The sequence below is a fragment of the Ochotona curzoniae genome, unplaced genomic scaffold (assembly GCF_017591425.1).
Source record: "Ochotona curzoniae isolate NIBS_2020 unplaced genomic scaffold, NIBS_Ocur_1.0 contig_883, whole genome shotgun sequence".
NCBI classification, from domain to species: domain Eukaryota; kingdom Metazoa; phylum Chordata; class Mammalia; order Lagomorpha; family Ochotonidae; genus Ochotona; species Ochotona curzoniae.
In genome coordinates, this window is record NW_024466599.1 from 11,003,472 (window position 1) to 11,030,036 (window position 26,565).

The following is a 26,565-nucleotide window of genomic DNA, read 5'->3' on the forward strand; positions in this document are numbered from 1 at the left end:
AGTCTATCTCAAATTTAATAAACAATCTAATAAATAAGCTCATTTTTAAATTAGTAATCTTATTTCTAATCTGTCACTTCAACTGTAAGTGGAAAGTCATGACAATGTCCAGAGTACAATTTGCCATAGCCTTCCTACCCTGACAATGAGTTGGTAGATCAAGATTCATCAGCAAGACAAGCATTGAAGGGATCCCCTGGCTACTATCAAGGTGTCATTGACCCAATCTGTAGTGCAAATTGTGTTTAGGACAAAAGGAGAGAGAGAAAAAGAGCTCATTTGATTTTAAAGTCTGAGTAAGTCTTGGGGCTGGTAACACTTCCAATAGAAATGCAAATGGAGGTGGCAGTAGAGCTAGAAATATGACATAAAGTAGATAGATAGATAGATAGATAGATAGATAGATAGATAGATAGATAGATAGATAGATAGATAGAAAGATAATATTTATCCCTCTAAGTGTGACCCTCCATTTAGGGCATTAGATAAAAGCAGTTAGCAGGTGCTTCATAGAGTAGCATCTCAAATCACAAAAAGTGCTCCATTGGTCACTGCTTCTTTCCTGCCTTTTTGTAAGATTTTACTTCCAAAGCCAGAAAGGCAAAACAATGCAAGTGAAAAAAAGTTTCAATCTTGACTGATTTCTCCCGCATTTCACATCCAGGGAATGGAAATCCTAAGGTTCAACCCTGGCCTTGCCCACACCCAGACACAGTGTCACTCAGCCCAGCACCTTCTCTGCAACAGGCCGCTGCCCTTATGCGTCCTGATACCATGAGCATGTGTGACGCACCTGCAGTATCCAAAACTCTCAGGATATGATGGCAGCAATATGCACAGACAGAAAGAGCAAAGTAGGAATTTTCCTTGACATGGAGGTGACTTTGGTTTTTCCCAGTGAGATTCCTGAAATGAAGCAAATCTGGAAACCAGTGGGCAGTCTGGATTTCCATTACTGACCTGTGGTTTTCTGTGAAAGAGAAACAAATGCTTTCCTGCAGGAGTCCCTGGTCTGCTGGGGGCACTAGAGAGCACAGAGAAACTGTCCAGCACTTGGTGAAAGCTGCTCTCACTGCCCAAAGGGCAGAAGTCCCTTCCCTAGAGCACACATTGGGCCTGGCAGTTAAGACATCCGCACCCCTCACTGGGGTATCTGATTGAGTCCTGGCTCTGACAATAGCTGCCTGTTGGTATAGAACCTGGGATTCAAGTGGCTATGTCTCTGCTACACACATGGGAGGCCCAGAACGGGTTCCTGGTCCCAGCTTTGGCCCAGCCCAGCTATTCCATGTGGGCCTCACGAAGTGAAGCAGCAGATGGAAACACTCTCTTTCTCACTTCCTCAAGTAATATTTTAAACATCTGTAAGTTAGTTGTGGTGGGCCTGTAATGGGATTATAGTATTTAGGGAGTTGTAATTACACAAAGTGAGTGCTGTTCTCTGGAGGATACATGAGGGACAGTTTCTAGAAGCAACCTCAGGATCTGGGTGACCCACTGGGACTAAGGAAGGTGAATGCATCTTGAACCTCCTCTGAGAGAGACCCTGAGTGGAAGGAGCTTGTATGCTGGAGCTTGTATGTCTGATATCTTTGCTTTGTTGCACCTGCTTGAGATTAGAGACCAGGTCTCACAGCTTGGTGTTCTTGGTGGCTTGTCCTCCTGTCTACACATGGCCTGACACCAACAGGGCTTCTGTGAGTATCTGTTGAAGGAATGCTTAGCCTCACCATTTCTGATGAAGGGGAAACACCATTCTCTCCAGCCATGTAATCCGGTGTATGTACTGTTCTGGGGTGATTCATTCCGCCATGAATCACGAACTAAAGTAGTAGCACAACTAACTCTTCAGGCCAAGTGGTGAGCCTTCTTTAGCCTAGTGGTATATGACCAGCTTCAGCACACATCTCCACCCTTCTGCTACCCACTGCACTGATTCATCACCAACTCCACCAGCCTGAAAGGATCTGCTGCACTGAGTCTCTCGTTCATTTCACTGAGATTTACAGAGCATGCCTTGTGTGCAGACATCAGGGATGACAGTGATGGCAAACCAGGACATTCCCCGCCACCATTTGATGAGTAATTCCCTGAACGTTTCTCCCCAGATGATAAATGTGACCAAAGAGGCAGCCAGGAAGACATCCAAGAGGTAATGAGTTGTACAGGTCCTGAAGCATCAAGCAGGAATTAATTGGTCTGCGACAGAAAATAAGAATTTCAAAGGCAGCAGCACAGGTTCTCTCTAGCCACTGTGAGGGTGGACAAGATACGTAAAAGACCTTGCGAACAGGCAGCAGCCTGGACCTGAAGCTGGACATGAAAGCTAGGACTGGGGGCAGGAGGCTCTCAGAGATCTGGGGATGATACAGTCCTTCCTGTGAGAACAATTAGAAGCTATTGACATGGGTACTGGACTTGGCTAGACTTGGGTGTGAGAAGTTCCCTTGGGAGCTGTGGGGAGGACAGAGTAGAGAACCAGAGTAGGGAGATGGACAGTTAGGAGACAATGAAGGCATCATATCAGTAGGTTCTGGAAGGCAGCTAAAGCGAGAGGTCTAACTCACAGTAGGCCTTGTGGACAAGCAATTGAAAGCAAAGATCAAATTAATCATCCAGGGCACCATGTACATGAGCTGCCCAGGACAGGTGCACCTGAGCCATCACTAAGCACCTGTTTACCCAGGCTGTAAAGATCACTGTGGAGGCTGCAGTATAAGCATGAGGCCCTCAGCTGCCAGAGCAGCTCATACAAGTAGCCTGGGGTCCTTGGAGGGCTTCCACAGGAGAGGGGCAAGCTCAATTGGCCCAAAGCAGAGAGCAAGTTGATGCAGTGTGCAGCGAGGAGCCCCACCGCCAAGGAGCTTCTCAGAAGATAGCTCCATGGCTTGTCCACCGGCTGATAGGCAATGAACTTGGGAAGACCCAGGGCTCTGACAAAGACAAACCTGGGTGTGACCTCATTTTACTTCCATGGTGCTGTGACCCAAAGCCAGTTACTCAACCTGGAATAATCACCCTTCTCCAAGTCCCAAACTTATAGGAAGAAAGGACCTGCTTAGGACCTGGCTCCATGAGACTCCCTCATGAACTGAGAACTACTGCAGTTGCAGCAGGTCCTAGAGAGGTGGCTGCAAGCCCACATTATCCATAAGAGCCTGGAAGTTGCTGGCTAATTACAACAGCATGATGAGCAATGACCTCCAAGATAGAGAAGCTGTATTTCATGAGTACATAAAGAAGACTCCTTCATTGCAATGGCAGTTGCAATTTTGTGTGTTCATAGGTCACACAATATAGACTGTGATATCTGAGGGCCAAAGCAAGCAGAATTAACCCAGTGAGGACATTTTAAAGGGGATTGTGTCCTGTAAGGGACTCAATAGTGGTCCTCTCTAAGACTATGAGCAGCTGAGCAGTCCGAGAATACACCTCAGTTCTTTGATTCTAGCATGAACTCTGTTTCAGGCAAACTAAAGGGCAGAAATCTATTCTGAGGTCTGAGGGCTGCCCAGAATCAGCTAGGAGCTTGCCTGGAGAGAGACCGTCCCTCATGCTGCGGTCTCAGTGGCCTTGCCACCTCAAGCTGCTGACACAGCACATCAGCCACCTCCATGGGCTGCGAAGGGTCCTGGCTATGGCCCACCCCCAGCCAAAGTTTGGGCTTGGAAGTTCAGCAGGTTGGAATAGGATGCCCAAGGGACACATTGCAATGCTTTTTCTAAACTTAGTACAAGTTCTGGAAGGATCGAGATGGTGCAGGGGAAGGTTGCATGGGGATGTTAGCGAGAGATGGCATCACAGGTTAGTGTAGTGTGCACAGCCTGGGGAGGGAACAACCCTGCAGGTGCAGAGGGAAAGGGTACCACACCACATCCACAGGTGCTCAGCTGGATGCCTCTGTGCTCACTCATCCCTTCTCCCCCCTTGAGAAAGCAAATCTCTCCTTCACAAGTGCATAGATCACTGAAAGACACAGGGCCTGGGCTGCTCCTAAGAGACCCAGCTGTGCTGGCCTCCTGGGGTTGAGCTGGTTAATGCTGCAAAGGCCCCTGTTGTCTGCCTGGGGAGAGACAGCAGCCTCCAGTGTTCTCTGGGGTTTTCCTTTTTCCTTTCCTGCACTTTGGGCTGCCATGGATGGGAGTGCAGAGTGCATAGGAGCAGTTGTGTGTTGGAATCCCAGCGCTTTCAGGCTCTTGGATACTAGGCTGGCATATGGAGCAACGAATTGTCAGTAGCTTCATATTAGGGTCATGGGCAGAAACTGCATGCTAATTAGTACCTAAGTTTTAACCTCATAATGTCACCTCTGTTACTCTTATATCTGGTTCAATATCCTCATAGTTTATCATAGTGTAATTTCACAATTATTTACATAGTGATTTGACTACATATCAACTTCCCGTAATATCTACTTCCCCTAATATCCTTAATATTCCCTGTTGTTTTATTTCTAGTACTTAACACCACGCATAACGCATAGCAGTTGCTCAGTAAGTGTTTGTGCAGGTAAAGAATAAGTCCTGAAAAACATCCCTCAGTGGTTTGTCTATAATTCCTTCGCAGTACATAGAAGCTTCCAGAAGGTTCCAGAAGCTTCCAGAGGCAAAGGAAACTAACAAATATGTCATGCACCAAATTGTTTGCTTCATCCAGTGTGGACTTAAGCCTATTTCCTTGGCTAAGAGATATTTCAAGGTGTAGCAGACATGATTGGACAAGATTTCCCCTCACGTCCCTCTTTCACAGACAGCCAAAAATCCCAAGCAAATGACTCGATATTTCAGGATTCTGTTTCCTTGTCCACAAAAGGAAATTGACCTTGACTCTGTCAGTTACTGTTATAAAGATTAAACAAGATAACATGAGTATGTGAAATGTATACCAATAATTTTTCAACCTCAAAGTTCTTTTTTTTTGTCTGTTACATTAAAAGATTTGTAGCTTATCACTTCCTCCCCAAGTTATGTCAACCTGCACACTTAATATGGGAGTTGAAGCAAACTTGAAATTCACAAATAAAGTAAGTTGCTAACAACAACCTGGCAGAAGTACTCTGCTTCTTTAGCCTTCTAAGAAAAATGAACAGGAGTTTAAAACGCTCGTTTCTTCAGGAGACGGATGGGAGAGAGCCTCACTCTTCTAGGCTGATCCACACAACACTGAATTGTCTCATCAAAAGAACTCGAGTTCTTTCTCAGAACATGGAGGAGTGAATTCTCACAGGAAACCATCCTTCCAGATATTAGAGGGCTCTTCAATGTACACTCAGTTCTTTCGAAGTAAACAGTTGGTTCTGAGTCAGGAAATAGACCTGCCGCAAGGCCCATATAACTTTTATAGCTCAAAATTCGCAATCGATTTTTCTCTCAAGGATTTTCAGACCTAAATTAATTTTTAATAGACTGTCCAAAGGTGCCCAACTATTTTTAGACAAAACTGTCAAGTATCCCTGAACTTAAAACTATGCTGTAAGAAATCAGATGGTTAAGGCATTGCCAGAAACCTCCGTGAAGTAAAGGCCCAGTGGGCTCACGTACCTGCAGAGGGAGGCTGTGTGCTGAGCCCCCTCCGAGGGGGACTCAGCTTCCTGGGGCTCCCACGCTCATACCAGGAATCTGCATTTTTGCTTTTTCATCCAAATAAGCCTTTCATTGCATTCTTCCATCAACTATTGAAGCACTCTGCTAGCACCCACCTGGCAAGGAACAAAGAACATGCACATGCTAAAGGCACCTTAGATCAAACTTGCTGACACAGAAAGCCACACCTGCTCAATGGTCTGGCTGGCATCCAGCCCCTGTCAACCAGCCCTCAGGTCCCAAGCCCCTAAGCAGGATTGGGGTCGGGTGGAAATGATCTTTTTCTTATCTCAGGCCTCCTGCTTGAACCCCGCAGTTCAGTCTCTCATCCCTTGCCCCCTGGAGCTATATTCCAGCTCTAACTCTGCAAGGTGGCCTTGGCCAGTTCCAGGCCAACTCCCCCGAGAACTGCTGCGTGGCTGCAGAGCACAGAGAGTTGGAGCAATGGATCTCTGTAACCCCAGCACCCACAACAGGGCCTGCAGAATTTTCTCAAAAGAGGAGGGAGACAGAGAACAGAGACATGGGTTTTCATAGCCCCAAAATGACACATGGGTGACAAAAACAAGGCGTTCTCACTTTCTTTTCAGAGCTAATAAAATGATGTTCTAAGGTATTCAGTTTTGTGGTGATTCACTACATGGTAATAGTAGCTGGAACCAGTTTCAGCATCCAGGAAGTGAATGCTACTGAATCACAAACCTAGGCCCTCCTCTGCTCTGCCCCTGGAGTTGAGTCTTCCACACAGAGAACCTGTGAGGACTGGCACCATGTGGCTCCTGCAGAGAAGTCTTCTGTTGTCCTGTGTGTGCCTAAGTGCAGGTGGAGGGGGCAGCCAGGCTTAGCAGAGCCATGATGGGAAGCATGCACGTGCCCACAGTGGGCAGGGAGGCAGCCATGTGCATAGCATATGACCTGCTGGTCCACCTTGCAGGTGACACTAGTGCGTGTCCTCAGTAATCAACTTGCAGAGGCTATAGCTGCTGCATTTCTTCATCTTCGAACACACACAACCCTTCTCTGCTTGAAAATAGCTCCGGGTGAGTTTTTGTTTTTGTTTAGGCTTTGAAGACTGTTCGCCGATTAACGATGAAAATGACCTGCTGTTTGACACAGGCCTTGGCACCGAGGCCAGCATGACCAGTCTCTGTGGTCTCTGCTCCCAGCAGCCTCTGCCTTCCTTCTGTGTCCATCCTCTGACGCTCACGCCCCCTCGGTGACGGCTGACTCTGTGAAGAAACCTCTTTATGTCTCTTGAAAATAAGCCCAGTCATGCTCTATTTTTAATGCCTTTTAGATGTTTGTTCTGCAAAAGAAATGTCCCTGTGAAAAAGAAGTCAGACTCTGGGACTACACCCAGGAAGGAGCTGAGTGCATGGGCTGGGCTGGGAGCCAGGGGCAGGAGGAATGAGGGCCAGGCAGGCAGTGAGCGGCCACCTTCATACGGAGAGGGAGTGGATGTGCACGTACCCCAGCCCAGGTGAGCAGAGGAACACGCTCTGTCCTCCCTCTGCAAAGGAAGACTTGCCCCCATTGTTGCTTTTTGAATGATTTGGGCTTCACTAACTCAAAGCCACATGTAAAAGTGAGGCGCCTGTTGTGGCAGACCTGCAAAGGGAGGCCTGCCCTGGAGAACCCTGGCCACACCACCGTCCAACAGAGTAGGCCATCGCAGGAGAGCCTGCAGTGGCGGTAGGAATCCACCTGTCACTCCCTCCTGGTAAACAACCAGCTGCTTGTTCTGACGCCCTCCTGTCCCTGACTGATAGTGTGTGTTCCACCTTGCAGTTCTTCCCTTATGGTGATGCGTCCAAGTTCGCCCAGCATGCCTTCCGAACCTTCGACAAGAATGGAGACGGCACCATCGACTTCCGAGAGTTCATCTGTGCCCTGTCCATCACCTCAAGGGGCAGCTTCGAGCAGAAGCTGAATTGGGCCTTCAACATGTATGACCTGGATGGTGACGGCAAGATCACCCGAGTGGAGATGCTGGAGATCATTGAGGTGAGGCGCTCAGGGGGCGCTGACCAGGCCCAGGGCAGCAGCACGGGTCCAAGGAGGCCTCTCTCCTGCCCTGCCAGTGGGCATTGCACGCAGCCTCTGAGGGCTTTGAGAAACGGAAGCCTTGCTGGGCACTCTGGGTGTGCTCGGGACTGGTCTGCCTGTGGCTTAGTGCAGCTCTGTAGGGCATGACGTCCTCTTCCTCACCCCAGCTTTTTGGGGTGAGCGGCACAGGCTGCCAGAGGCCCCCTCCTTCAGACTCCCACCATGCCACAAGAGGCCGGACTCTTTCTCAGCTGCTCTTCTCCCCACCTCCCTGCCCTCCCCCTCACTGCACTCTAATGAATAGCCTCCCGGGTCTGCCTCTCGCGCTCAGCCATGCCGTGAGGGTTCTCTCCTGCTCTTCCCCTCAGCCCACCTCTCCAAGGCTCCTTTCTCACCCCTTACCCTGCAGATCAGGGAGGCCCTTCTTTCCATATCCTATACACATGTGCCCCCCAACCCCACTCCAATGCAGTCAAACCCCTCCCTGCCCTGCACATCTGTACAGCAGAGTGTATGGTGGACTGGGAGCTCTGTGGCAGGAATCCTCTTGCTTGCTGCTGGGCCCTCAGACTCTAGCAGGCACTCAGCAGTTGGAGCATGGCTCCCTGACTTCTGTGTGAATATCTCAGGGAAAGTGTGTGCCCATCCCTTGCAGCCACCATGGTAGTCGAAGGAGCGAGACTCACTACTGGCCATAGGCAAGACCCAGGCTATTCTGGGGAGATGTTCTATCCATACCACGAGGGCGGACGTTCATGGAGTGGGCATCCCCACGTGAAAACTGGGCACAATGCCATCACAGGGTAACACAAAGCCCTGGTGCCCCACAGCCTGCTCATACTCTGCCTCTGAGGCTGAGCTCCTCACGGATGCCCTCTGTGGGCCTCCCTCCTGCACTCTGCATCTTCAATGCCCACTCTCTCCCAACACAACTCACAAACCAATACCTTAGTTCTCTATTTGTATCCACTTTATAAATCTTCCAATTTACTAGAAAAAAGAAAACATAACTCCACTACACGTGGGGCTTCATTTTGTCACCTTTCTCCTGTAATGTTGTACGTCTTCTACCTTCCTCCACTTGGCTCTTCCCAAGGTCTCTGTGACCCTCTATAAAACAGGCTTTTCTAAGTTTCTTCTTTTCCACTTCCTGCCATGTTTCCCCTCTGAAGGTCAATCTCATCTTCCCCAAAGTCATCCTTGTTGGTGCCCTTTAGCTAAAGACCACTAACAACACATTTGCAAAGTTAAGCCTCTTGAGCTTGCACCCCCATGTAGGGAGGGAACAGTGGAAGGCAATTCTGTTAGAGGGTGTTGAGACTCCCAGGATCAGGACTTTGGCTGGGTGACTTGGGGAGTATGCAAGGAAGCAGGCATCTTCAAACTGGCGATGGAGCAGCAGACACCCGGCAGGAAGCAGGGACGTGCGGCATTTTGTGGTACCATCAATGTTTTCTCTTTGACCGGACATCATTACAAAGCAGTGTTGTTCTTGTCTCGGTGATGGACAGTTTTGTGAAATGGTTGTGAGGGCCAGGCAGCTCATGGTAGGACACGGCAAGTCCAGGCAATGGAACCAGGCCGGCAGTGCTTGTCTTGGACTTCAGGATTCTCCTGGCCTTTCTGCTTCTCTCCCTCGAGTCCAGCTCTCCTCATTTCCTCCTAACCATCATGCATGTTCTTGTAGGAGGCTTTTACCGACTGGGATTTTCCACCTGGTTGTAGGTCACATTTTCCAGTGACTTGGTGTGCCTCATAATCTTACTGGCATTTGGATGTTGTGACTGAACATCTGTATTATGTTCTTTGTCTAGTATGTGTGTGATTTGTTTTGGCAGGTAGAGGTGACATACATGGTCACCCCAGGCTGGTTTTAGGGGTTGTCAGGGAAGATAGACTGGGAGGGGTTTCTTTTCAGTTGGACTGTTTCTACTATGTGCCCATTGTGGGGTCTGTATTGAGCAGCTCAGATAGTCAGTGAGGTCTCTGTTCTCTGGATGGTAACTTGTCACAAGTGTGGTGAGATTGTTCAGGTACAAAGGCATTTTAAGAGTATGAATAAGAAAGTAGTTCCAGGAGGGCTGGGTCCTAGAGCTCGGTAAGGTTTAGAGATGATGAGCCTGGAGCCGTCTTGAAAGGTGACTGAGAAAGAATGGTCAGAAGATCCAAGAAGACAGACTGAGAGACAGCTGTTTGCTTGAGCAGTCAAGACTCAGCTTGGGATGGCCACATCCTATGTGGCCACACTGGGTTACAGTCCTGGCTGCACCTGACTCCCGGAGGGCGGCAGCAGATGATGGCTCAAGTAGTTGGGACACTGTTAGTCCCATGGGAGGCCTAGACTGAGTCCTAGGCTCCTGGTGCAGTCTGGCCTACTTCCAGCTGCTTCAGGAATCTGGGGAGTGAGATAACCAGTAGATCTCTCAATCTGTGTCTCTTCATGTTTCTTTCAAGTAACTAAACACATTTTCAATAAAAGACTGAGGAATGCTGGACGAGAAATACAAGTTCCTGGGGGGGAGGGAGGGAAAAGCCTGCAATCAGTGGATGGCTACTGATAGTAGAACAAGCAGTAATAAGCAGCATTTGGATTTAGAACCCCAGACGACTGGCTGGTCAGGAGATAGCTTCAAGGCAGTGCGGGGTAACCCCTAACTGGAGCACCCAGGGGGACAGGGCAAATAATGAGCAGAGGCCAGACGCTTTGCCTGAAAAGAAAGAGGGGTAGACAGGTATCCTCTGGCTGGTTAGAGCTACAATGTCCCATAGCCCATGTGAAGGCTGATTGTTACGAGACCCCTCTGTGGTGTTCCTCCCCTGCGCAGCCTGGTTCTCAGAGGAAGGAAGACCTAAGGCAGACTTTGGAAACTCTGCACAGCTTCCTCCTTCCTGGCCCTCCAGCCTCCCACTGACTTTGGCTTCCTGGAGTCTGTCCTGGAGGCAGATCTGGGGTCTTCTCTGGGTACTGCAGTTCAGAAAGGCTTCTGGGCAGGAAGCTGGGGGCATCGTTTTTGGCTCTTCTTCCTGGGACTGCAGTCAGATGTCAAGCTGTTTGACTGCTTTTTGGGTTTTTGTCCAGGCTCCTGGTGTGCAGATGGCCTGTTACGGTGGGGACATCAGGGGACATCCTGGGGCTGGAAGCCTGGAATGCAGGTGCCCTCGTGGCCAGCACGGGTCCTCTTCCTGGCTCCCCAGTGGCATCTTCTCGCTGGTCGTTGCCTTGGGTAGTGGCCTTTTCTATAGGTGCCTCCAGTTTTGTGGGTTCACCCTTAAAGATCTCAACACCCACTCCCTTCATCTTGTCTAATTATCATTCTTTTTAAAAATAAGTTTAATGAACTGTAGTTTACACACCATAAATTCCACCCATTTTAATTCTGCAGTGTAACATTTTTTAAAAAGGTGTGCAACCATCACCATAATCCAACTGTGAGACATTCTCACTTCCCTGTAGGCCCCCTGTGCCCCCTGCCCGTTCCCGACAGGATTCAGGCACTGTTACTGTGCCTCCAGGACTTGGCTCTGAACAGCTGCTTTCCTCCTCAAGTAATTTCTTTCGGAACTTAATGTTGGCGGCACACCTGGCTTGCCTGTCTCAACAGATTGCGAGTTCTTCCCCACTTGGGCCTTGTTCCATGTGCACATGTTCCAGGCTGCCTCTCCTTGACTGTCAGCTGCACCTCACATTCAGTGTGTCTGAGACGGAACACACTATTTCTCTCCAGGATCCTTTTCCCAGTCTACAGTTCTTGACCTCCCCTAAAACCCACCACTTCCTCCTGCTGAAAGATTCACATTTATTTTAGTTAAATCTTCTCTAACTGAAGCCTATTTAACCAATCTTTAAGCATAAATTCTGGTCATACTCATCTATAGAATCCTACGCTCTGCACCTTTTCTCTCTTTATTTCATCTTAAGAAAAATGGCTGTGGACCCAGTGTGACGGCTTAGATGTCAAATGCTACCTTGCATGCACTGGGATTCCATATGGACACCAGTTCATGTCCCAGCTGCTCCACTTCCCATCCAGCTCCCTGCTTGTGGCCTGGGAAAGCCATTAACATAGAAGACAGCCCAAAGTCTTGGGACCCTTTACCTGTGTGGAAGAGCTGGAAGAAGCAGTTGGCTTGGGATCAGCTCAGCTTCAGCTGAAGTGGCCACTTGGGAAGTGAACCACAAAAGCTCTCTACATCTCTTTCTCTCTGTAAATCTGCCATTTCAAGAAAAATAAATACATTAAAAAAGAAAGAAAGAAAGAAAAGAAAAAAAGGCTGCAACAGCTGGAGAGTGAGGCTGAAGCCAGGGGCCAGGGGCTTCACTGGGTCTTCTAAGCAATTGGATCATCTTTTGCTGCTTTCCAGGGACATAAAGCAGGAAGCTGGTTCAAAAGTGGAGCAGCCTGGACTCCAGCCATCACACATACAGGATGCTGGCGTTGCAGGCATCAGCTTAACTCCCTACACCACAACACTGGTTCCTTCAGTTTCATCTTCACTAGCACCACACTTAGTCCTTCCTCCTACTGCCTGCCTTCCCCACATCCCACACAGCAGCAAGCTGAAAGGATGTTGTTTTCATTCAATAATGATTTACTAGAGACCTACTGTGTGTCCAGCACTGTGGTAAGGCCTAAAGTTACGGCAGTAAGCATGGCTCACAGCTCCTAGATTGACACAACATACTCTCAGATGAAGCAGCTACTGTAGTAAAATGTGAAATGAATTCAGACTGGTGTATGTGGGGGGGTATCAGTACAGGCTGCCATGGAAACTAGCATAGGGAATGAACCCTCTTTGGGAAAAGAGAAGCCGATGCTTGGAGGATGAGTGGGACCCAGTCAGGTGAATACCCTCCTCTTTCTCCCAAGGCGATCTACAAAATGGTGGGCACTGTGATCATGATGAAGATGAATGAGGATGGTCTCACGCCGGAGCAGCGAGTAGACAAGATTTTCAGCAAGATGGATAAGAACAAAGATGACCAGATCACACTGGATGAATTCAAAGAAGCTGCAAAGAGCGACCCTTCCATTGTTTTACTTCTGCAGTGCGACATCCAAAAATAAGGTGATGTCAGAGCTATGGACCGCACAAGTCTCAATGTTCCATTCAGTCTGCAGCCACACACACAGACACACACACAAATATTGCTTGGACTATCTATAAATGGACTTGCTTCTTGTGTTTGAAACACTTGTGTGCATGAGAATGTGATTTGCTAATGAATTTTAAAAGCATATATTATAAAATGAGACAGACAACCTGCCACAAAGTGATCCGTGTAATATCATTTCATAAAAAAACCCCTCCTCCCTCCAAGCCTGGGCAGAAACGTGCTGCAGCGTTGTACGAGTTCTTGTACATGTCTTGCTGATGCTAGTGTCTCCTTGATTACATGTTAGTAGCACTGAGCCCTCACAGCAATGTAACTCAATGATAAGCTGTGCTGCCATTCTCCTGTAAAATAGTGCTGGCCGGCTGCACACAGGGGCCCTTGGCTCCCAAGTCTGGTCCACACATGACAGCTTCCATCATCAGTGAAGAGAAATGTACATTTGCATGCCTTTTGGGTTTGCCCTAATTCTGACCTCACTTGCATCCTATCAATCTGGAAAGAGCTGTGTTGGATGAATGCAGTATAAAATTTAAAAATCCTGCTAAATGACTCGGTAATTAAGTATATCACTCTCTCTATATACATATATACAAAGACATTTATTGAAAGTAAAAACAAAGATGGAAGTGTGTTGATTTCTGCTTGAATTTTCAGAGGCTTTCAAAGAAGTGCAAAAGATGTCCCAAATACATTGATAATGTTTAACTTCCCTGTAATTCTTTCAGATGTGTTAAATTTGAAGGTGGTATTAATAAGTCAAGGGTCAGCTAGCAACAACTTACTAACTCCACCCTTAAACTCACAACTCTGAAGTTCTTTTTATCCCAGCCCCCAAAAGAGGAACAATTCCTAGGGCATAAGACACTTGAAGAAGACAGAAGACTTGTTCGTTTTGGAACACATGTACAGCACAGAGACACAGACCTTATCTGCGTGCTGCCCTTGTGCTGCTCACACCGCGTCCTGGGCCATGCAGAGGCACACTGCTGCACTCGGGGTGTCCTCAGAGATCAGCCAGTGGGGCCGTACACTGCTTCCTGCCCTCCCAATTCTCAAGGAAGCAGATTTTTATTTTTAATGATGGGGCAAAATCCTGACCCTTTTGATCTTGAGAAACGAAGGCAGAGACGCCAGCAGAAGGGCTGGCAATGTCAGTTTCTGCACGCAGTGCTGCCCTCTAGGAGGTTGACAGTGGAAACAGCTACACACGGCTGCTGAGCACCCAGTAACCGCAGACAAGGCCAGTGTGACAGAGCACAGGACTGTGCATTCTAACTGATTTTTTCTTCATGTAGAGCTAGTGGATAGTGTCACACATCCCAGTGCTCCCTTCTTCCTCCGAGTACTCACTGGTGAAGGCCTGGTGACACTAGAGAGCCAGCCCAGAGATCCTGGAACCATTCAGTAGGAGGCCGACCAAGGGAAGCTCACTAGAGGCACTTAGGATACCAAAGGGACCTGAAACTGTCAGTCCCCTGTGCCCCAAGCACAGTGAGCCCCAACTGTACACAAGGAGAAACTGGGGGTGGGGCATCAGTCGTTCTAATACGCCTCTTTCAGCTAACAAAGGTTGGGGTGGGTGGGGAGCTGAATGGCACTGAAGTCATGCTTGGAGGAGTTCCCTCAGGACCAATGTCCATTGCTCACAGACGTGCAGCCAGCACCATTACTGTGTGTTAGTCAATGATGCGGTAGAGGAGCAGTTGTTACACAGACACAAGTGCAAAGTGCAAGAATGACAACAGAAAGCAGAGCAAGGTGGAGGCAGCCTGGGGTGACATGGCGGTGGTTCTTGGCAGGGGGCTAATGAGGTGTTATCTGAGGTAGGACTTCCTCCTCCTAGGGAGGAGGTGAGCCAAGCAGCTGTCTGGGGAGCTTATAGGAAACACCCCCAGCAGAGCCACTAGCCCTTTCCAAGGAACTGGGCTGTGAGCAACACCTTGCTATGCACATGTTTTCATCTTTACTGCTGGGCAGTGCAGCTGGTTAGAAGTCTAGCAGTGCTGACAAGAATCAGACACCTGCCCTTGACCCAGCCTTCTCACTCCTGGCCACATGCCCCAAGCAGTTCTCACAGCCAGCCACAAGGTGGTTTGACCCAGGAAGTCTGTGGTGTGACTGTTGGGTACCATCCAGGGATGCTGCTACCGGAAGAGGTAAGCACGAAACAGTGGATGCCACACTACACAGCCCCTGCAAACACGGGGGTACACAGAGCGACATGGACATAAAATGCTGAAGGAGTAAAAGGAATAAAATGGATTGCACCATATACACACTTCACATATATTATTACATATGTGAAATACACATTCTCACAAAGAATCCCATTATTACATAAAGAGGAAATTCCCATTTTAAGGGTTTCTATGGTGGGGGATGTTACTTACCATGTCACGGTTAACAACTCAGCTCCAAAGCCTCTTGGCTTGAACAATGTCACTCTTGCACATGAAGTCACAGGTCACACTGCAGATGGCTCCACGTGGGATCCGGGCTCCCGTTGCAGTGAGGCAGCAGCTGGCGTTGCAACAGGCCTGGGGCAGCTGGGGACTGACGTGGGATCTGTTCTCAGTTTCTCTGCAAGGGAAGGTCTGCGCTTCCTCACAGCACAGCAGCCTCGGGGCAGTCCCACGGCTCACCTGGTGCCTTGGGGAGCTGGGGAGCTGCAAGCTCTGTCATCTTTCCCATCTAGCCTTCAAAATCAGGAAGTGTCACTACACTTGGTTGGTTACAAATCACAAGCGTATCCATCTTCAAGGAGGGAGTTGGACTCCCTCCCGTCTCTGAGTGGGGCTGGAGACTGCCATCAGCATCGTCAGCAAGCAATCTGTCGCAGTCTCTCTGCAGCCACAATCTGCGCTCTTTCCTTCACAACAATTCACACACCTCACACTGCTGGAATTTCAAAGTCGGGGCCAGCCTCGGATGTCACTGTCCGAGGCTCCTCAGATCTAATTGTTCAGGATGTGGCACACTGAGTCTCATTCTTGCTCCAAGGCAATGAACCTTTGCCCTGTACACACAATACTGTAGGCTGGTGTAGGCTCAGAATATCAGCCAGTACAACATATGCATTCCAGAAAGGGTTCAATGAAAATGCTCATGGCAATGCTGAAATCCATACCAACTCAGCTTGTAACTCCTTTGTAAAGAGGAGTGGTTTTCTCTGTCTATTGCCTTCCATAAAAGTTTAAAAGTATAACTGGTTTTCATTTTATTCTGCATATTTGTCTAATATGATACAATTCTTAAAAAAAATAATTAAAATAGATTTCCTATGTTTCAGCTTATAAAGTCCACTCCATTTTAAGAGGCTCACCTTGAGACAGCTATGGAACAAGAGCCCTGAGAGTTTTGTTGTTTACAGAGAACATTTCCTTAGGTTGTAACTGAAAAGCTCTAAGACCTGCCTGAGGTACTGATCAACAATTTTACAGTCCCAGCTATTCCAAGTTGAAAAACAGTTGCCACTCGAAAGAGTCCGAGGATGAAAATGTCTTGCGCTTCCTTCGACGCACTCACCTGTCCTTGACCACCGCCCACCTTCCTACAGGCAGCTGGAGGCAGCAACAGGGTCCTTCTTGTACTTGTCTGGACATCTCCTTGCCTGCATCATGCGGCTCTCAGCCACACTTTTTATTATGCACACTGATGTATCATCAAGTTGATAAAATTTCCACCACTCCATAACAGTCCTTTGTTCTCTCAAGTACAACAATATTGTTTGTACTTTCCTTATTTTTTAGAGAAGGCATTCAACACAGTGCAACGAGCTTTGGCTTGTTTTGCGACCTGGTCTAGTTATCTAAAATCTGTTCTAATTCCTACTGCTACGTAGAAAATTACCCCAAAGTTCAGTAGCTTAAAAAAGGTACCTCTCACTGGTTTTAGTGGGCCAGGTGGACAACTGCAGTGTGTGGTCTCCATGCGGTCACAGGGAGCCGGTGCAGCAGGGGCTTGGGACTTCTGAAAGCCAACCCTGACTTCTCTGATCTGGAAGCTTGGGACTTCCTTGTGCGCTTTCTCCACACAGGCAGGGCAGGTGTCCACCTTATGAAAGAGCCTCGAGGAAACTGGACTGGTCGCAGAGATCATGGGAAGGATCCATTTCCTCTCGTTGCCTTTTCTGACCTACCTAGCCTTCAAGTCACCATCTATTGATCGACAGTGAGTTACAACATGCCCAGGTAACGGGGAGAGGTGCATTTCCCAATGTGAGGAACGTACATGGCAGTGATCTATGGAGGCCCAGCTAGTCATCTACAGTCTGTGACGAGGACTAAGGATGGAGATGTCTCCTCCAAGCTTTACCAGGTAGGAAAACACCTCCCTAAATACACATTCAGTCCTATGTCATTAAAATGGCACTTTACATTATAACTGGTTTTCCTGAGACCAATCTTACAAGAATCTGTGTCAAATAATTCATGTTTTTCTACCAGATCTAAGGAAAGTGATCTGAGCTGGAAAAGACTGTGGAATGCTAGCAAGATGAGATTGGTTGTGATGTGGTGCTGTGTCTGCTGTGGGCAGCATTAGCTAGATGCCCTAGTGCATCTGGATTTAGTGCAGACAAATCCGTGACGGGAGCCAAGTAGAAAATGCTTCCAATGTGGTGGTCATGTCACAGCATTAGGGCCTCCTCTGTGGGGACAGCAGGCCACAGAGCAAGGCGCTGCATGTCCCTGCTATAGGGGCCGGAGGGTAGTTTACACTGTTTTTAAACAAAACAATGGGAAAATATTCAAAGTTAAAAAATTACATTTGAGGTTACGATCCTTAAATATATCCATGTTATCAAAACTATTGTCCTATAAATGGCTTCTTTATGTCACAAAGGTTTAATTTTACATAGAGCAATTCCTTCCCATGATCTTAATCTTTTCAGAAAAAAGGCAGAGATGTATACAATTGTTAGCAATGCCATGAAAACATTTCCTTTCTCCCTACAAAAAAAAAGTAAATTTCTGAGACTCTCTGGCAAGCCTAGCAACTTAGAATCAAATAGAATTCTGATGAAGAATTCCTCAGTTACTATGTTGGCCGGTGCTGAGGGGAGCCATGGCCTGAGAGTGCTGGACTCAGTCCTCAGCTGAGGCTCACTGTAACACGCAGACTTCACCACCAGGCTCCTCCCAGCCCCACATCCCCACCAGCCAGTGACAACAACTGAAAACGCATCTACCACATGACCCTGCTATCCCACTGCTGGGAATACGACATTCTGGAAAAGCAAAACTAAATATAACCAGGTGCTTAAATTTTTATTTTAATTGTTACAAAATACTATAGAAATGAACCCAAACTAAACAGATATGTACATGTGCATATGTACAAAACTTTACTTCTGAAAAAGAAATCTATAAAAGTAGATGGTACGAAAAAACTTAAAAAGATTGAAAAACAGTACTATGAAACTGATTTCTCAAAACAAAGTAACAGTAACTTGAAATTGCTGGTTGTACTTGCATTTCTAGGCTTCTCCACACGTTTCACTGCAGCCAGAGATGTAAAGGAGTTTGTTTTAGTCAAGTGTATCTCCCAGTCTCATTCTGTCACCGTTCAGAATTTTCATCCCTTTACAAACGCCGAGTTCCCTATCAGCTTTGGTCATCATCTTCTCCCTGAGTCACGGGGCGGAACGGCAACGTGCTCTGTCCTCTTTCCGGGTCAGACATCCGAAGAATTCTAATGAGTTTACTTGAAGGGAGGGAGCTAAAGGAAACAAAATTAATAATTCAAACATCCAAGAAAGTTTCTACCCAATAAAAAATCTCTAATATTGCCACATGAAAATCTAAATCTGTATGACAGTTTATTATCTGCTATCAGTAGAATTCTAATAACCTAAGGGATATATAAGTTGAAATAAGGAAATAATTTGCTTTCACTTAAAAATATAATATACCTTGCTAGTCAACAGATTTTCAGCCAAGGAATTTCAATCACAAAACTTAATTTCCAGTCACAAAACTCAATCTTTAAATGGTCACATGACCCCAATAAACACTGAGAGGCAGCAGAGGAGAAAGTTCTTTATTCATAAACACTGCTATTTGTAAGTTTCCAAGAAAGAGCTAAGAAGAGAGAAACCGTGAATTAGTTCCAGTCTAAAAGGTAATTACTAAAATTCCACTAGATGGCCAAGATAACCACAAAGGAGCAGATTCAAAACAAAACAATGACAGGTCTGGGAGGCGCTTCCCATAGCTTTCAAGTCATGGCCAGGGAGGCCCATATCCCATTTTGGAGTACCAGGTTCGAGCACTGGTTCCTCCGCTGCTGATCCGGCCTCTTGGTAGCGAGCACCTTGAAAGAAGCAGATGGCTGCTCAAGCACTTGGGTCTCTGACAGCCACACAAGAGACCGAGGTGGGGTTCTGAGCTGCTGGACTGGCCTGGTCACAGCCTGGCTGCTGCAGGCATTTGGGGAGTAAACCAAAGGATGGAAGATCGTACTCTCCCCTTCAAATAAAATGAAAAATAAAATATTTAAAAAATCGAATCAGCTTTTTTTTCCAGCTACAAAACACAAGCAAGATTTCAAGTATCTATAACTAAGAAAAATGAACTGAAATCTCCAGATCCAGCACAGAAGCTAATTACTGCCCACTGGTCAGTTATGCCTGTGCATTAACAAGATTACACAAGATTTCTTTTCCTTTGTATGTGTGTGTAAGTGTGTTTGTAAACAGAAAGTGTTTTAAAGTTACCTCATGCTTTGAGGCGTAAGCAGGATAAATTGTCTAAAACGCTGGGAGTCTGCCATCTTAAGTATCATGTCCATTGCAATTCTCCTATTAACCATATCCTGAAGAGAAAAGGAGAAAATCAGAATCATGTCAGTAGCATTTCTATAAAAGCAGCATTCTGGTGGCTGGTACCAACTCCAATACTTTCATCCAGGGACCTTGCAATGTCCTTATCTATAGTATCAGGGAATTCATACAGTAAAAGCAAAGACAATTCAACACTACCAGAGGAAAATGGCCACAGAAACATCCGCAAATATTCCAGGTAAAATCTATACTCAAATATAATATGGCTCTTCCTTCAAATATATAGAACAATCAGATCCAAATGATGCCACTGCATGTTATAGAACCAATAAGCTTCTGAAAGAGAAAAAGAAACTGTTCAAGAAATAAATCTGAACTACAAGTTAGGCAGGTGAGCAGACTGCATACTGACATTTTGGACAAAAACACTGCATGGCAAGAATAGCAATCTTTTCTGATTTATGAATTAGCTTAGAAGTCATTTCTCATCAGAAGAATCTTTAACCCATCTTTCATCATGGGGCTTAGGAAAAATTTGATATGAAGACTAAACATAAACCCCAAGTCTGAACTCTCACTCATGAACAGCATTTGCTTAGTAGGGGGTCAGGCAGGAAGATGCCATGAATGCCATTAAGACACAGTTGGTGATCTCAAAAAGGCTATAAACTGCTAGAAACCATAACAATATATAACAACGTATTTCGTAATATGAAAACAGTAATAACCATCAAAGGTGGGGGTAAGGCAATGCCAAGGAGGCTGTGAGAAGTTCCCAGTCAGCTGCCGATCCTACACAGCCAGGTACCATGGCTGCTCACAGAAGGCTACTGCAAGGGAACACGTCAGTCAAGTCTTGAAAAGGCATGTTGAGCTTGACATAGACTGACTAAGAACTGTTGAGTACAGCTGAGAAAGCACAGGACTCTCTCCTGAAAAGCCCGAGTCAGGCTGGAGAATGAAATGTTCATTTACAAACAACAACTAACTACTGAAGGGTGTAAATGTGACGAATCGTTCCAATTTATTGAAGTGATTTATACTGAAGTTCCAAGTCTGAGCAACAGGATGCCACAGTGAGCAACAGGTGAGGAGAGTTAAGAAAACAGACACCACAGAGTCACTTAAGAGAGGAGCAGAGATCAGATGTAGTGTAAATAGTAAGATAAGAAGAATCAGATGATGGGGCTAGTCAACCAGCAGCACCTGCCATTAAGGAAGGGGAAGGATTCAGGAAGAGGAAGTGGCTTTTCAGAACTTTGACCAGGAGAGGGCATCTGGATTTAGAACACAAGGGAAACGTCTGGATGTGGTGCTTCCAACCTGGCAGGTGCTCACAGGCAGGGAGTGGTTTGGGGACTCGGACGTGCGGACAAGGGACACGTAGAATATGAGCTATCCAGGAGTATCAAGAGCAGCGTAAGAAGCCAACAAAGGCTTCCACCACGTACGGGAGTCAGCGTGGCAGACCAAACACAAGGACTAAATCACAGTGACACCAGAAAAGGCAAGGCAGAAGACGTCTGTGGTGCGAGACACCCCGAGACGAAAAGGGAGATCCACAGCTCATTTATGACCTTTGCTGAACAAGCATGGTGGGAGTGGTTCAGTCTACACTCAGATTACAGTGGATGGTCACAGCCATTGTACAAAGACAGAAAGAGAATAATGAATTCCTCGTAAGAACTCAACAGGTGCCTGCATTCTAGGCAAGACTGCTTGAGCCCCATCACAATGCTGTGAGGCAAGGTGCATTAGTTAGTATGTTTTATGGACACCAAGAGCTTCAAAGGATAAATGCTTGCTTAAAGTTAGCTGAATAACTGCTGGCAGAAGTAGGGCTCCAATCCTAGGTTTCAATCTCAAAGTTAAGTGCTCTTGAAAAAAGTGTGGCTGTGAAGAAAGAGACAGCTACATAGCAGCTAAGAGTTACTCAAAGCAAGGGTGATGACCTGGTTGTAATTCTGTGTGGAAACAGGAAACTTGCTGAACATATTTATGGGTTGACAGAGACAAGCTAGGGGGAAAACTGAAGGCAGTGTAAGCTACTGACACTGGCAGAGAAGAGATGAGATCAAGACAGGCCTGCAGGGCTCAGCATGACAGCAGGGAACAATCCATTCTCGGCCCCCACCAAGTCAGACGCAAGTGCCAGGGCAGGGTCTCCGCTGCCATGGCTGAAACGAAAAGAAGCTTGTGCTTCTTCTGAAATACATGCTTCACACAGAGACAACTTCAAATATTAACAATACCATGTAGACGTCAAACTCGTCTAGGCATCTGAAGGGAGACTCGGCAATGGACCACAGGGACAGGATGAAGCACACGGTGGAGAAGGAGCGCTCGCCCCCCGACAGGGCACGCATGTCGTTGAAGGCCACTTTGTTCCCTTCCCCAGGCTGGACCTTAAAGGGAACAAGGGTAACAGGCAACAAAAACAAAACACAGAGAAAGCAGGTTAAATTCTTCTCAGTGCAAGTAAAGCAAGAGGAGGCTTACAGTTATGCAAAGGAAAAAATAAAATCATGTAGCAATGTGGAAATGGGATCTATTACATTGAAAATACAGCAAAAGGGAACCACATCTGCACTAACAGTGCTTTTCAGTTTCCTGAGAATCAAACTGAAAGCTTTGTCTCATCGTTTCTGAATTTAAAATACCAAAACCTAAACGCTTAACAGAAGGGCTGACGTTAAACAAATACTACTGATCAAAATAAGAAATTTAAGTCAATTCTCCTAAAATTTTAATAGTTGCAAACATTTGAAAAGTACTGAGGTGATTTGTTACTTGAATTATAGTGACATCTAGTGGTCATGCCGCTTAAGAAGTAATTATAGAAGCAAATGTCCAAAGGACCCAGGGTCAAACTGGAGACGCTTACACTGGCCAAACTACAGCATAAATGGATTGACAGACAAAAATATCTTTAAAAAGTGCTTCTACAGTAAAAAAAAAAAAAAACAAAAAATATACAGGTATGAAACAAGGAGAAAAAACAGCACCTACCAGTTTGTTAGTTAGCTTCTAATATTTTCAAGCCCATTATTAAAAAAAATTATGCTGGTGTCAAGAGAACATTCAGTTGTTTTGCAAAATACCCTGAACTTATATGGCGTATCTTTGTGAGGATGTATCCACCAAGTTTCTTCGGATTACACCCAAGTGGAAGGACCCTGCCATACACTGACGGGTTTTTAAACCAGTTCCACTGATTTCCCATCTTGGCCAATCCAGTACTCAGCCTTGTGTCTCAGTCTGCGAGAGGGGTGTGATGGGAACTCACGGTGGAATCTGTGTATCTGCTACTTCTATTTCACTTGATCTGACATTGCACTCAGTAATGATTTCAATCTTTTGAACTTTGAGATTTATACTATGGCTAGGTGTGTGGTGTCTGCTTTGGCAAATGTTCCACACACACATACCTCAAAAGAATCTACAATCTGTGATAACTGGTGTGTTTATTAATCTCTCCAACTGAAGTGTCAATTCTGTTTTGCATTTTAGTTCTTCCTACTTCTATGTATTTTGATGCTGTTATCAGGTACAGACACATTTTCAATAGGAAATGCCTCTTTTGGTTTTAAATAATTTTTGCATAAAGTCTGTTTTGTTATTAATATAGTTCACCAAATGTGTTTTTCTGTCCAGTCTGCTAGTCTTATTTTCAATCCAACTCTTTGTTCCATTTATCCTTATGTAATAACTGATGTATCTAACTTTAAGCCATCCATTTCCAAGTTGTTACCTGTTCTGTTTTCCTCCCTTTTGCCACCATTTGAGTATTTCTTCATCTTTTCTTATATATATATATATACACACACACACACACATTTATTTTTCATGACATGGTTCCATAAGCCAAGGATTTAACCTTCTACCTACCCCAATTCCATCTCCCTGTTGTTTTCCCCCATATTATTATATTAGACTCCTTCAGCAATAGCCCTAAGTCCAACTATTGGCTATTTATGTGTACCATGGCATTGTAAGTATACATAATGTGAGAGAGCCTGCTATCCTACCGCCAAGATATATTTAACAGTTTTATTGGTAGTTCTCCTTTTATTCAGGAGTAGAGATGCATTCAGCAGTTTATCTTCAATTTGCAGTATGCTAGTTTCCATTAAACAGTTCATCCGCGAGAATACATGTATATTCAATGTTTACCCATCCATCTTTTTAACTTGTATTTTGCATGAAAGTTGCCTTCCATCAGAGAGAACATATGTGTGTCCTTTTGAGATTGGCTTATTTCACTAGCATAATTGCATCTAGTTGGGAACATTTTATGGCAAATGGCAGAATCTCATTGTTTTTAATGTCTCAGTGGTGTTGCACTGAGTAACTGTACCAGTTTCTTCAGCCATTTGTCTTTCACTGGGCATCTGGGTTGTTCCCATGTCTTCACTATTAAAGATTAGACCTGCAACCCTGCATTTATTAGCAGCATTTTGAGTATTTCTCTTCACCATTCCTTTCATGTGGTCATCACTACTTCTTTATACATTCTTCACAATTCTTCAGTAGTTATGCTAGAGACTGCAATGCATATCTCTAATGTATCAAATTTAAATTAGTATGAACATTACCTCTGGAAAAGTGCCAAGAAGCTTATTCAGTTTTTTTGCAAAGATATACTTTACTTTTATATCTCATAAACTCAAGACACACTACTGCGGGCTAGTCATAACTATTCATATTTAACCACGTATCTGCCATTCACAGTGCTCTCTGCTCCTTTTGCTGTTTATTTCCATCTTATTTTTCTTTTATATTAAGACATTTCTTTGGTTTCTTTTCACAGCATATGGAATCAGAATTTCGTCCACTTTGGTTTGTGTGAAAACTAAAGTGTTTCATCTTCATTTTTGAAAGAGTAATTCTGCTAGTTACAGAAAAAAAATTTTATTTGTTTATTTCTTTTAAAAAAAAATCACAGGCACAGAGAAAGATGGAGAGATAGAGAGCTCTTGCATCTGCTGGTCCAAATGGCTGCAGAGCCAGGTCTGCGCCAGTCAGAGGCAGAAACCAAGAGATCCGTCTCTGACTGTGTCACAGGGGTCCCAGTGTTAGACCGAGCATCTTCTGCTGCTTTCCCAAGTGCATTCGCAGGGAGCTGGATCAGAACCGGAGAGCTGGGATTCTAACAGGCACTCTGATATGAGCCTGGCTTGCTGTTCACAACGCTGCTCGTCCCTCTAGTTACACATTTCCACATAGCACTTACTAGAAACACAAACCCTTAACATTCTGAAGTTTGACAGGTGACATATATTCTCCACAACTTCTGTTTTAAGGTCTTCTTTAAGTTTCATAAGTACTCACTGGGAAGTACTGCGTGTTTTTTCTTGTTACTGAAAGGTTACCTCTTTGTTAAGGGTTTTCAGCTATTTGACCATTTTGTCCTCAACAACGATTGTTTTTGCACTTAACTCGGAGATTTCTGAATCTGAGTTGATGCATTTGTTTTGAAAAATTTCAGTCACTATCTCTTCAAATATTTTTTGTTTGTTTTTTGTTATACACTGTATGCTTCTTATCTCTTAAGACCTGCTCAATGGTGTCACATCTATTTTGATGTTACTGAATTTAGGTATCTTCGTTTGAATTGCTCTGAATTCTGCTAATTATGTCTTTTGTTGGCTGTTAAATACATTCCATGAGTTCTGAATTTCGGATATTTGAATATTTGTGAATTCTTCTTAGAAGATCTCAAATCTGTTTAAGCTCTCCATTTTTTTTCCTTTTTTTGGGTCTATTAATGGACTACTTCAAAGTAAAGGCTGCGAAGGCTGACTCATGAAGGATGGAGCCTTTTTGGCTTCCTAAAGTCAGATTACAGATTAAAGAGTTTACCTAACGCCCCACATAACTCAAAAATGCTGTGTAAATTCATAAAAGAGAAAAAAAAATCCAAAACATCCCCCAAGCCCTGTGCAACAGAAAGATTAGGAAAAACACTTGTCACTGAGAATAAAATTCTCAATTATAATCTGACAAAGATAATATGGTTGTGGGGGGGAAATACTAAATAGCAGTTTTATTCAAAAAGTTTAATTCAATTTTCAACATGTTGGCAAAGGCTGTTTTAAGTCTCAAGAAGAACTTAAAAAGATGTATCTTTTGCTTTCCAAAGACAACAGTTGAAAGTTAATTAATGTTTCATCGAAAGAAGGAGCTTATATTCGTAATATCAGATGTAAAGAAATACTTACTGAAATGGTAAGAGTTTCATTTTTATGGTCAAAATTCATTTTTCCACAATAGGCTCTCTGAGACAGTAAGTTGTCAAAGTACAATTTGCATCGTAAAGTCAAACACCTGGAAGTAAAGAAACAGACCACATGAAAAAGAAGGCCGGTAAGTGTGCATCCAGAACGCTTTAACCAGACGGCAATGTGTGATCCACTGCCGTGTACCACACTCATTTCCACCCTCACATTTTTATCAGTTCATTATAAAAACACCTACACTGTACCTCATTACAGCAGGTGATCTACATGAATACATCAATAAAAACTTTGTACTATATCCTAATAGAGATACACATCTTGTGCTTAAGATGAATGGAAAAATGCTCATTCAATTTGCTTGTTTCCTCCCAGATTTAGGTAGCAAAAATGGCTTACCCAGAGCCAGGCAGGGCTGGTAAGGTCTTTGGCTCATGTGAAAATTCACAAGCCTGGCAGAGTCCTTAGCACAATACTAGCTCAGGTAAACACTGATACTGCCCTAGCTGCACCCAACAAAGCTTAAAAACAGCCTCAAAAGGAGAAAATTGAGTCCTATTTGCTTCACATACTAACACCACGATTGACACAGCCAATAAACCTGAAACACATTTCAAAAACCAATCCACAAATATATTTCTCCTTTTAGTTTGATCTAATTTGCCCCATATATGCTAATCACGTGCTTGCTACATCTCAGGCACAGTCACAGGCATCGGAGCTAAAACAGTGCACACACAAGAGCTCCACTGACGGAAGCACACATGGCAGGAATCCACGGATAACCAAGGGATACTGTCCAAC

General features: G+C 45.2%; 2 protein-coding genes across 7 annotated transcripts in view; one reads left to right on the plus strand and one right to left on the minus strand.

Annotated features, from left to right (window-relative positions):
• VSNL1 (visinin like 1) overlaps positions 1-13,284 on the plus strand; it is an 87,482-nt gene extending 74,198 nt beyond the window's left edge. For 2 of the 3 annotated variants that reach the window (XM_040992852.1, XM_040992853.1), the window contains 2 exons: positions 7,371-7,586; positions 12,497-13,284. In XM_040992852.1, the coding sequence (XP_040848786.1) occupies positions 7,371-7,586; positions 12,497-12,694 (414 nt within the window). In that variant the 3' untranslated portion in view covers positions 12,695-13,284. The remainder of the gene's footprint in view (positions 1-7,370; positions 7,587-12,496) is intronic. The other variant, XM_040992854.1, reaches the window with a different exon arrangement.
• Positions 13,285-17,995: 4,711 nt separating this feature from the next.
• The window catches only part of SMC6 (structural maintenance of chromosomes 6), a 71,540-nt gene continuing 62,970 nt past the window's right edge, over positions 17,996-26,565 (minus strand). For all 4 annotated transcript variants that reach the window (XM_040992856.1, XM_040992857.1, XM_040992858.1 and 1 more), the window contains 4 exons: positions 25,747-25,852; positions 21,778-21,930; positions 19,460-19,557; positions 17,996-18,462 (listed from right to left, as the gene is read on the minus strand). In XM_040992856.1, coding sequence (XP_040848790.1) covers positions 18,348-18,462; positions 19,460-19,557; positions 21,778-21,930; positions 25,747-25,852 — 472 coding nt within the window. In that variant the 3' untranslated portion in view covers positions 17,996-18,347. The remainder of the gene's footprint in view (positions 18,463-19,459; positions 19,558-21,777; positions 21,931-25,746; positions 25,853-26,565) is intronic.